The sequence below is a fragment of the Entelurus aequoreus genome, linkage group LG10 (assembly GCF_033978785.1).
Source record: "Entelurus aequoreus isolate RoL-2023_Sb linkage group LG10, RoL_Eaeq_v1.1, whole genome shotgun sequence".
In the NCBI taxonomy this organism is placed as follows: domain Eukaryota; kingdom Metazoa; phylum Chordata; class Actinopteri; order Syngnathiformes; family Syngnathidae; genus Entelurus; species Entelurus aequoreus.
Window position 1 is genome coordinate 13,392,611 of NC_084740.1, and position 12,500 is coordinate 13,405,110.

Sequence of the window (12,500 nt, forward strand, 5' to 3'; positions counted from 1 at the left end):
TTGCAAATCCTTGTCAACTTATATTCAATTGAATAGACTGCAAAGACAAGATATTTAATGTTCAAACTTTTTTTTTGTGCAAATAATCATTAACTTAGAATTTAATGGCAGCAACACATTGCAAAAAAGTTGTCACAGGGGCATTTTTTACCACTGTGTTACACGGCCTTTCCTTTTAACAACACTCAGTAAACGTTTGGGAACTGAGGACACCAATTTTTGAAGCTTTTCAGGTGGAATACTTTTCCATTCTTGCTTGACGTACAGCTTAAGTTGTTCAACAGTCCGGGGTCTCTGTTGTGGTATTTTAGGCTTCATATTGCGCCACACTTTTCGACTTTGCATCAGTCCATCTTAGATGAGCTCGGGCCCAGCGAAGCCGCCAGCGTTTCTGGGTGTTGTTGATAAATGGCTTTCGCTTTGCATTGTAGAGTTTTAACTTGCACTTACAGATGTAGCGACCGACTGTAGTTACTGACAGTGGTTTTCTGAAGTGTTCCTGAGCACATGTGGTGATATCCTTTACACACTCGTGTCGCTTTTTGATACAGTACTGCATGAGGAATCTAAGGTCCGTAATATCATCGCTGACGTGCAGTGATTTCTCCTTTTGATGATATTACAGACCGTAGATGGTGAAATCCCTAAATTCCTTGCAATAGCTCGTCGAGCAATGTTGTTCTTAAACTGCTCGAAAATGTGCTCACGCATTTGTTCACAAAGTGGTGACCCTCGCCCCATCCTTGTTTGTGAATTAAAGCTGGAAGCTGCTTTTATACCCAATCATGGCACCCACCTGTTCCCAATTAGCCTGTTCACCTGTGGGATGTTCCAAATAAGTGTTTGATGAGCATTTCTCAACTTTCTCAGTCTTTTTTGCCACTTGTGCCAGCTTTTTTGAAACATGTTGCAGGCATCAAATTCCAAATGAGCTAATATTTGCAAAAAATAACAACGTTTTCCAGTTCGAACGCTAAGTATCTTGTATTTGCAGTCTATTCAATTGAATATAGGTTGAAAAGGATTTGCAAATCATTATATTCTGTTTTTACTTATGATTTACACAATGTGCCAACTTCACTGGTTTTGGGTTTTGTAATTAGGCGCTTCCAAAAAGCATATAAAATGCAATGAACATGCAAACAGTTAGATTATGATACATATTTCCAGTTTCTCATTACAACATGACTCAAGGTGATTAATTATAACCCTAAGAATTATTTCCAACAGTCTTAACATGTGTTTTTTTCTTCATCTTCTGTTCAGGAGAAGCAAGCAAGAATAGCATCTCTCTATCTTCCTCTGTATGGTCTGATTCTGGACAACATGCCTCGCTTCTTCCTCAGGGACCTTTTCCCCATTTACCTAACCTCCAGTGATCAGGTAGAAGACAGCATTCCAACCTGTTAGAAGCAAACTCGGATAAACGTCAAATTGCCACTGACTTCCAGGGCTCTCGAGACGACCTTAGCGTGGGAGGAGGAGTGGTTGGAGGTGCGCTACCCGTCACTCGCCACGGCAACTCGGTAGACGCCTCCTTTTCCAAAGAGGTGCTCAACTCCATCACAGGTAGTGTGCGGTACATTTTTTTGCAGTGGGGAAAAAAAGCAAATGAGGTCACTGACACTAACCCCTTCCCTCCCCCCCGCTCCTCTACTAGCCTTTTCATCCTTGGCCGTTGCTACGGGCAACCAGGCCGACTCTCGGGGCTCCCTAATCAGCGTGGACTCCAACCCCAGCAACAGTGACAGGAACAGTGACAAGATGGATGGCTACGAGAAGGTAAAGAAAAAGTAACCAAAGTGACATTGCACACTAAAAAATGTTGGGTTAAAAAATAACCCAATTTTCACCCAACTGCTGGTTCAGAAAAGGATGAACCCCTTAATTGAGTTATTTTAACTCAACATTTTGGGTAAATTTTTTCACCCCAACTTTTGCATTGAATTATTTAACCAAAAAGTTGAGTTATGCTAACTCAATGTTGGTTGATTCACAACCCAACTATTGGTTTGAATTTATTTAACACAAAAGCTGAGTAATGCTCACTACAATGTTGGGTTATTCCAAACCCAACTATTGGGTTGCGTAATTCAGCGCTCCTTGACCCAATAGTTGGTTAAAAATGATCAATTTTACTGCTGGTTTGACCTACTCCTTCCCAACTACTGATCAAAATTATTTTTATTCCATTAAAATATACTCAAAAGCAAGAGTGACATTTTTGTTTAGAAGAATTGGCGTGTATGGTCATAGTAGTTCTATACAGCATGCTCAAATATTTTCATGTACATAAGATGTGTGATTGTAAATAAGGTTAATAAGAATAATCCATCACAAAATTCCCTTCAAGAAAAAAGTACCTTTTTAATAAAAAAGAAAGCCTTTTACCCAAAAATGTGTTACTCATTGAAAAACAACCCAAAAATGGTTCATAGTTTTGAAAAACCAGAAATTTAGTTAAAATAATACCCTTATAACCCAAAAAAATGGCTTGCTCTTCATAAAAATAACTCCAAAATTTAACCCAACACTCGCAACTCATAAATCGGGTTATCAAAATAACCCAGCATTTTTTACTGTGTGAGTACGGTAATATTAGATACTGATTGCAACAATATGATCTTTGTGTTGGCAGTTTGCTCGGCCTCAGTCCCTCATTGGCTACGGTTCTCGCTGTGACAAGCTGGACCAGGCGGAGACCCGAAGCCTCCTCATGTGCTTCTTACACATCATGAAAACCATATCTGAAGGTAAAGAACAAAACAATCATGTCATTCAGATTTTTGCCAACCGGTTTGGTCTAGAAACCTGTCAAGGAGTTTTTGCTGAATGATATCACCTGAATAATGTCTAAGTCTAATTTTTTCACTTGAAATTGTTCTAGTAATGTCATAGCTTCTACCTAGAAAAACAATGACTATTCTCATAGAGATAACATTGCGACCATTTTAACGCAATATGCTGATTTTATTCTGGTAATGTTTATATTTCTTCATGCACTATTGCTATTTCATCCCCATAATATTGCAGATTTTAAAAAAATATTTATATATGACATTTGTCTAGTACATTCTTATTTTATTCTTGTATCTTTTTTAAATATTACAGCTTTTTAAAAATGTATTAATCTTAAGGTTTTTTTGCAACATTAAACAGATTTTTGTTAATACATTCATAATATTAAGACATTTTTCATTCATTACTGAAATTGTAATTTTCAGCATTTGTTTCTGAAAAATATATACTTTTGTCTCAAAACAAACCAACTTAATTTTCATAACATTACACCTTTACTTTTGTAATGTCAACATATTTTTCTTGAATTATTACAGCTTTTATTCTAACATTATATAGTTGTCATATGCTATTTTTATAGTACTCTGCAACTTTTTTTAAAATATAATAATAAAATGTATTTCTTTTAAAAATTACATTTATTTATTTATTTATTTATTTATCTCATTATATTTAGATTTTAAATTTGGGAAAAATAAATTACTCTCTAAATTTTAGAACTTTTTCCCAGCAATAGTACAGCATCAGTTTATCTCTATAGATATACAATATCAATATTTTGTTATATACAAACATGATTTATCTTCGTAAAATGAATACTTTATTCTCATTAAAACCTTTTTCTCATAATAATCTAAATGTATTATTGTAATTTCCTGCATATTTTCAAATCAATGTATATGTTTGTTTTTTTAAACATTTGAACTTCATTTTCATAACATTCAAACTTTTTACTCTTGTAATGTCACAATATGTGTTCTTGTATTATTACAACTTTTATTCTCATAACATTAGTTCTTTTCATGTACAGATTTTCAACATTGAGATTTTTTTTCTCTGATTTGATTTCATTCTTGACAAAAATACAATATTATTTTCATAATATTATAACATTTTTCAAAGAGTAGTGTGACATTCAGCTTAGGTATTGTCACAATGTATTTCTTGTAACATTAACAGTTTATTCTCATAACATATTCAGAATTTTTCTTTTTTCACTTTATAGTTAAACATTATTCTCATTAAGCTATTTCTTAAAATATTCCAACTTTTTTCTTGTAAAATTATTAAATTTTAGTTTTTTCTTAAATTTTTTTTTATTTTGTTTAAAATGACATTGCATTTTTTTAGATTATTAAATAATTTAAATTGTATTTATATAAAAAATACAACATTTCTCCCATAAAACAGTCTTTTTCTGGTCATAGTTTGACTATTAAGTAACCTCTTAATTTATCTTTGGTAATCATAACACTTCTTCTCAAAACAGTCCAACTTTATTTTCATAAAATTCCAACTTTTTCCTGTAAAATTACAACTTTACTCTTGCAATATCACAATATTTTTTTATCGTTTATAACATTAGGTTTTCTTCATGTTGGTGTCATGTAAAAAAAAATAACATTGTGGTTTTTTTTATCCCTTAGTATTTTGATTTAATTCATGACAAAATACAACATTGTTTTCGTCATTATATAATTTTTTTCTAGCAGTAAGATATAGAGCCTAGTTTATGTCACAATTGATCTCTTACATTAACAGTACTATTTTTATTAGTTCAACATTATTCTTTTTACGTTATTTTTGACAAAATTCTAACTTTTTTCTGTAACATTATTACATTTTTCTTTTTTCTTGAAAAAAATATGACTATATGGCATTTTTTTTCTCATATTGTTTAAATGTTATTCTTGTCAAAAATACAACATTTCTGTCATCAAACTATAACTTTTTTTCTGGTCATTCAAGTAATGTCTTAATTTATCTCTTATAATATAATTTTTTTCATAATTGTACTTTTTGGTGACCATTTTGATTTTATTATAACAACAAAATTAATTTTTTTCTGTTAGCATTACCGGTTTTCCGTCCAGTCTGGTACCAACTATTTATCTGAAAAATTGCCATAATTTGTATGAGTTACTGTACTATTTCAAACACATCTCCTTTTTGTGTCTTTTTCCAGATGTGCTAGTTTCCTACTGGCACCGGGCCATCCACCAGGAGATCTCGGACTTCTTTAAAATATTAGAGTAAGATTTGCTGTGCACACAAAACTAAGAACATTGGGTAACGTAGGATGATTATAGGGATATACTAATTATGGAATCGTAAATAAGAGCTTCCAGTCTGCTGAGCAATGCTGTTAAAAAACTTTTTAGTGTTTTTTTTGTACTTGTAATGTAATGTGCATGTTTCCCCTCCTCAGGCTCTGCCTGCAGCACTTCAGATTCATGGGCAAACGCCACATCGCCAGGTAGACAAAAAAAACTACACTTCCTTTTTTTTATTTTTTTTAATTGCAACAGTGCTGCACGCATGCAAACATCGTATTAACTCGTCATGCCATCTGAGTTGATGCATACATAATTCATGGGATTACATGTGTGTGCGCAACACCTACAAATAAAGCAGAAAGCGTAATGTGTGCTGTGCATGCGTGTGCACACTCAAGGGGCGATGAAAAGGGGGAGGGGCGTGTTGCTGTTGTGTGTAAAGCACAGCTGGATATTGTACTGTAGTACTTGGCAAGCGCACCATGGGGGTTGTTTTCCTGTGCAGGACTACTGGAGCTGCGCCATTGGCACCGGCTCCTTCCATCTTCTGCTTCCTCCCCAGCTAATTAAATTATTCTCCCCCCCCCCCCCCGACTCTTAGCTTGCATGTAAGCCAAGGAAAGGCTTTACTTAACGGAATAAAGATAGCTGGAACCCCTTAGCTGGCTCTCAGATGTAGCACGGCCCCGTCTGGGGTTTTGCAGACTACTTAACATTCGTCTGTGATAGCGGGCCACGGGGAGCTTGCCGTGTTAGCCTGTCTGGCTGTCTGTCTCTGTTCGCACGTTTGATGCTCGGCGGACTCGGCGCAGGCGTCCATTGATGTTGCTGTGAGATGAACGACACCTGCAGTAGCCTATCGGGTTGAGAAAATCCGTACGGCAGCAGCCTAATCCCTCACGTTCCTCATTTTTTACTGTATTTGACACGCAGGCAAATATGACTTGATTGCAATGTCCGATCCACCTGCATGCCTCATCGTGCATTCATTCATTCGGACAGTAGGGAATTGATTCATGTGGCCCCATTCCCATTGGGGGTTATTCATTTTTTTCAATGCAGTCGACTGAAAATGATAGAAAGTGCCACTCCAGAAGGCAACTGTCACTGTAGTCAGAATTGGAATTGCCACAAAACATATTTTAAGATATCCAACCCAACCGTCTACTGGCGGCTAAAGTGGCTAGTGCACCCCCCGCCCCCTCCCCCAATCGGTCACGTTTCATGTGTCAGGTAAACTGCAACGAATGGGGCCCTATTAATTCCCTTCTTACTGTAAGTGTCGACACACCGGCCACAACATTAGGTGCACCTGAGATTCAATGCAAGAGCGACACACAGACACATTATAGAACAAGTTTCTATCATAGTTCTATCCATTCTCCCATGTAACTTAATATGATGAATATAAGAATAGCTTTCAGTATGATACAGTGCAGTTTTATCCAAACACGATAATTAAGGATGCAGCGATTAACGGGTTTTACTATAACCGTGATTAAAAATGTCACCGTTATTTAATCACAAAGGCCCCACCTACTACACCGTGGGTTTCAGTCCTCCTAACTCGCTATCTTATACGCACTTGTCCAGAGATATTTTATAATATACTACATTGGCTTACAGTATTGGTCATCTTCCCTTAAAAAAGTAATTAATTACAGTTACAAATTACTTTGCCCAAAAATGAATTGAGTTAGTAACTCAGTTACCTCATTGTAAGAGTAAGTTGTTACTTAATTAGCAAAGTAACTGTGAGGTTTTTTTTAATTCCGTTATTTTATAGGCTATTACGTTCTATAACGTCTTTAACGTCAAAGATATTTTTATTAACTAATTGAAGAATAAAAATACCATAGTAAGGATGTCCGATAATATCGGACTGATGATATTATCGGCCGATAAATGCTTTAAAATGTAATATCGGAAATTATCGGTATCTGTTTCAAAAAGTTACATTTTTGACTTTTTAAAACGTCGCTGTACGGAGTGGTACACGGACGTAGGGAGAAGTACAGAGCGCCAATAAACCTTAAAGGCACTGCCTTTGTGTGCCGGTCCAATCACATAATATCTATGGCTTTTCACACACACAAGTGAATGCAATTCATACTTGGTCAACAGCCATACAGGTCACACTGAGGGTGCCCGTATAAACAATTTTAACACTGTTACAAATATGCGCCACACTGTGAACCCACACCAAACAAGAATGACAAACACATTTCGGGAGAACATCCGCACCGTAACACAACATAAACACAACAGAACAAATACCCAGAACCCCTTGCAGCACTAACTCTTCCGGGACGCTACAATATACACCCCTGCTAACCCCTACCCAAGAACCCCTATCCAAGAACCCCGTCCCCCCCAACCCCGCCCACCTCAACCTCCTCATGCTCTCTATCGGCCGATAAATGCTTTAAAATGTAATATCGGAAATTATCGGTATCGGTTTCAAAAAGTAAAATGTATGACTTTTTAAAACGCCGCTGTACAGAGTGGTACACGGACGTAGGGAGAAGTACAGAGCGCCAATAAACCTTAAAGGAACTGCACACAAGGGAATGCAAGGCATACTTGGTCAACAGCCATACAGGTCACCTGAGGGTGTCCGTATAAACAACTTTAACACTGTTACAAATATGCGCCACACTGTGAACCCACACAAAACAAGAATGACAAACACATTTCGGGAGAACATCCGCACCGTAACACAACATAAACACAACAGAACAAATACCCAGAACCCCCCGCTACCCCCTACCCCCCAACCCTGCCCACCTTAACCCCCTCATGAGCATGTCCCAAATTCCAAGCTGCTGTTTTGAGGCATGTTAAAAAAAATAATGGACTTTGTGACTTCAATAATAAATATGGCAGTGCCATGTTGGCATTTTTTTTTCCATAACTTGAGTTGATTTATTTTGGAAAACCTTGTTACATTGTTTAATGCATCCAGCGGGGCATCACAACAAAATTAGGCATAATAATGTGTTAATTCCACGACTGTATATATCGGTATCGGTTAAAATCGGAATCGGTAATTAAGAGTTGGACAATATCTGAGTATCGGATTTTTATCGGCAAAAAAGCCAATATCGGATATCTCTACACTATAGAATATTTTGTAAGTTGCTTGAAGCAGGCGTGGATTTTTTTCCTGGACATAGCGTGCATGTTACATAAACATTCCATCCATCCATCCATTTTCTACCGCGTGTCCCTTTTGCCTTTAATTTCAATGAGCGAAAATAGGTGCCGGTACTTGCAGTTTGAGAACGCGACCTTTGGATTTCCGTGGCTCTGACTCGTTTGCAATTATCGCGCGCTTGTTGTGTGTCAGTCAGAGCGTGTAGCTAGACGGCGTGAGCAGGGCATGATCCGCCCACCCAGCCAATCATCATCAGCGCTTTTACAACGACGTCATCATCCCCGCCCCTTCTCTCTGCATGCTGCTGATGTGTGGCCGAAACCTGACATCTTGCGCTTCTATCACCAAATTGTATTAACGAGCCACTTTACATTCTCACATTGCAACGATGGGAACAGTCATTATTTAGATTACTCAGTACTGACAAAAATAACGCAGTCCGTAACGCCATTATACCCTATCGCCGTTATTCCCAACGCTGTTAGCTTAAAAGGGACAGCAAGACAGAGCAGCGTTACTCCCCAAAAATGATGAAGTCAGCAGTGTGGTAACAATGCGGGTATGTAGAAAATTTAATTAAAGAGGATGGCTCACACATTTGCAAAACCTGCCAAAAGAAAGTTGCGACTAATGGGTCTAATACGTCCAATATGGTGCAGCATTTGCGGCATCACTACCCAGCTTTACACGCCAAAGTAAAGGCAAGGCATTTTGTTGTTGTTGTGGAATTAATCAACGTGTAAAAATCGTGAAACAGTGAGTATTATCACTATACTATAAGCTTGCAGTCAAAATCTGTACTTGTTGCATTCCTAGCAATAATAAGCATCTTGTTAAAAAAAAAAAAAATACATGTACGTACGTTATTGACTACTCCTTTTTCACCTATATTTGAAAATTAATATTAGTGAAGTGAATTGTGAAGTGAATTATATTTATATAGCGCTTTTCTCTAGTGACTCAAAGCGCTTTACATTGTTTAACCCAATATCTAAGTTACATTTTTAAACCAGTGTGGGTGGCACTGGGAGCAGGTGGGTAAAGCGCCTTGCCCAAGGACACAACGGCAGTGACTAGGATGGCAGAAGCGGGGATCGAACCTGGAACCCTCAAGTTGCTGGCACGGCCACTCTACCAACCGAGCTATACCGCCCCTATTAAATAATGTATCAATTAAAATGTTGTATCCATTATTCTTATATTACATTTAATTGGCAGAAAATACTAACTGATATTTTATTTTGCAAACTATAAAGTTAAGTTAAAATATGGTACATCACATTTTTCCAATTTGTCATGACAACAAGTCCAAAAAGGAGCAGGAAGAAGCAGAGTTTATAAGCCTACTCCTTTTCCATTTCATAGCAATTTCTCACACATATGCTTGGGCAGCACGGTGGTACAGGGGTTAGTGCATGTGCCTCACAATACAAAGGTCCTGAGTAGTCCTCAGTTCAATCCCTGGCTTGGGATCTTTCTGTGTGGAGTTTGCATGTTCTCCCCGTGACTGCGTGGGTTCCCTCCGGGTACTCCGCCATCTTCCCTCTTCCAAAAAACATGCACCTGGGGATAGGTTGATTGGCAACACTAAATTGGCCCTAGTGTGTGAATGTGAGTGTGAATGTTGTCTGTCTATTTGTGTTGGCCCTGCGATGAGGTGGTGACTTGTCCAGGGTGTACCCCGCCTTCCGCCTGAATGCAGCTGAGATAGGCTCCAGCACCCCCCGCGACCCCAAAAGGGACAAGCGGTAGAAAATGGATGGATGGATGTTTGTTCACTTCCTGTGCGCAACGTGTAACACCAACAAATGAAATAAATACATCAATAATCACATGATTCATCTCACATAATAAGATGAATCAGATTTTCTTATTTTTGATAAGGTTCGAGATTTATCAATACTCTTCTTCCTTGGTTCCTAGTTGAGACTGCAGTGCCTCCAGTGGTGGTAGCCTAGTAGCGCTTTCCTTTTTGTCTCAAGTAACAATAAATCAAATTTCACACAATAAATTAACTTACAAATCAAATATTATTTCGGTACCTCATTTAAATTCAAAAAGGCATACTTTTTTATACATAAGTAACATTTTCCCCTAAAAATAATAATCTGATTCACTTCATTATGTTTAGATTACTGTTGCTTTTCTTAGCTGACAGCCTTGCAGTGCTTGGAAGTTACCAATTGCGGTTCATTTCCCCCATAACAGGCTAAAGATAGACACACTTTATTATTCCTGTATTAAATCAAGGTGTGCCAAATGTTGTGGTTGGTTTGGATGTTGCATGACTCGTCTTTCCATTTCTATTTTTTCCTAGATATGGCCTTCTGCGTTAGTCTGTGATCTGGCTTCAAGCATCAAACAGAACCATTTTTAACATCTGTTTGTTGTGACCGGGTTACTAAGCTGATCTGCGATAGTTTAACTGGCATCCCATTCTAATCTGCGGTGTATTAATCTAATTCTCAGACCTCTACTCACCACTAAGCCCCGTGAATTAACCACACAATATGAGATTAATGCCAGTCAAAGTGGACCTTTTTCGACCTTTCCTCCGCTGCAATGCTACACAATGTTGTGTAAAATAGTTTCGGGCATGCTCAAGCTCGTACTGGTCATGCCACACGCAAAATGCACATCTACTAATGTTAGCTGTGATGTGATTGGCTCGTGAACAGGAAGCTGGCAGCGGCACTAAAGCTGGCCCAGTCCACCCACGCCAACGGTACCCTGAAGGTCCCTAACCATCCCTCCCAGCCCTCAAGCCTCCTCCCACAATGGTAACCAGCAGTCTTGAGCCACAATTGCTGTTTTTAACACACTAGAATTGTCCTTCAAGTTCTCATATTATAGTATTTTTAAACAATTTTACATAAATCTGAGATGTCCCACAATAGTGTTTTGTCGCAGTTTCACGTGTCTTTAGCTTTGATGCTAATCAGCTGTGTTTATCCACACCTTTATGTGTGTGTGGCTCCATTTTTTTTACATTTGATGAATCTATTTCATGCATTTTATATTACTGAACCATAAGAAAAGCAACAAGTTCGGGTACTTAGAAAATGTCATTAAAGACGATGGCTCACCCATTTGCAAAACCTGCCAAAAGAAAGTTGCCACTAATGTCTACAGTTTAGCTCAGAAAAGTGTTCTTACTTTTTTGATGTATTAATAACTTCAACACTTTAAATCAGGGTTGCCCAAACTTTTTCCACAGAGGGTCGCACACTGAAAAATATTATATATAGATTTTTTTTTTACACCTTTAAAACTCCACTCAAATTTGGTCCTGTGGACCCGAATGGTCTCAGTCATAAAAAAGGTCAAATGAAGTCAAATCATTTTTTATTTTTTTTTAACTCTTCAATCTGTAGATCAACTTCATATATATCTGTTGGTATAAAGTTTTATTGTTTAATGTTTTATGCCCTTTTTGTTATAGTAAACCCTGTTTTTAATGGCAAAACGGAAAAATCCCCCCAAAAATGTTCAAAGTAGAATATTTGATATCGTTGGAGGCCTGAATAGGTCAATAATTCCTAACAACATTGATTTTGATTCATTAGTACTTTTGCGGGAAGACAGTCTTAAAAACAATTATACTAAAATTATTGGGGATCCAAAAGAGCCAGACCTCATAAAAGTGTTTCAAATAAGTCACCAACTCTTATTTTTTTGTGATAGAGTGATTTGAGCACATACTTGTTGGTCACAAAAAACATTCATGAAGTTTGGTTCTTTAATTAATTTAACAGACTGTATATGTTCAAATCTGTTAAAAAGAATACATAACCTATTTTGTTTATGTACCTATCTTCATAATATAATACATTTAAATGAAAATATTGTAAGTTGAGGGCTTTTGTCAGTATTTTTTAAGGTGAAATTAAAAAAGAGATTAAATCATTATTTAATTACAGATCAGAATTAATCAATAGCTCATTTTTGTAAACACTTAACAACACTAATACACTGCAAATTGTCCAAATTATTCGATGCCATATATCTTTCTTTTTTTTTTTGGTAGACGCTATCATCGTCCTTCATGACGTTGTGAAAACCTCATCGTTTAGCAGTATTAACCAAGCTCGAGGAACACATATTACTGTTAAATTTGCCTTATAAGGGATCTTTGAGGCTACGAATAATGGAACATGTCAGATTATTTAAGTAAGAATAAGAAGAATATCCGGCTAATTCATACTTGTATTGTAGTGATTCATCAGTGATGTGACCACCACATGATATTTTCATGTTAGATACATCGT

The 12,500-nt window shown here is 37.1% G+C and overlaps 1 protein-coding gene across 3 annotated transcripts in view; it reads left to right on the forward strand.

Moving 5' to 3' along the window:
* The window catches only part of dock10 (dedicator of cytokinesis 10), a 115,131-nt gene that overhangs the window by 65,658 nt on the left and 36,973 nt on the right, over positions 1-12,500 (forward strand). For all 3 annotated transcript variants that reach the window (XM_062060172.1, XM_062060173.1, XM_062060175.1), the window contains 7 exons: positions 1,267-1,383; positions 1,452-1,569; positions 1,661-1,782; positions 2,639-2,753; positions 4,985-5,051; positions 5,228-5,275; positions 10,911-11,012. In XM_062060172.1, coding sequence (XP_061916156.1) covers positions 1,267-1,383; positions 1,452-1,569; positions 1,661-1,782; positions 2,639-2,753; positions 4,985-5,051; positions 5,228-5,275; positions 10,911-11,012 — 689 coding nt within the window. The remainder of the gene's footprint in view (positions 1-1,266; positions 1,384-1,451; positions 1,570-1,660; positions 1,783-2,638; positions 2,754-4,984; positions 5,052-5,227; positions 5,276-10,910; positions 11,013-12,500) is intronic.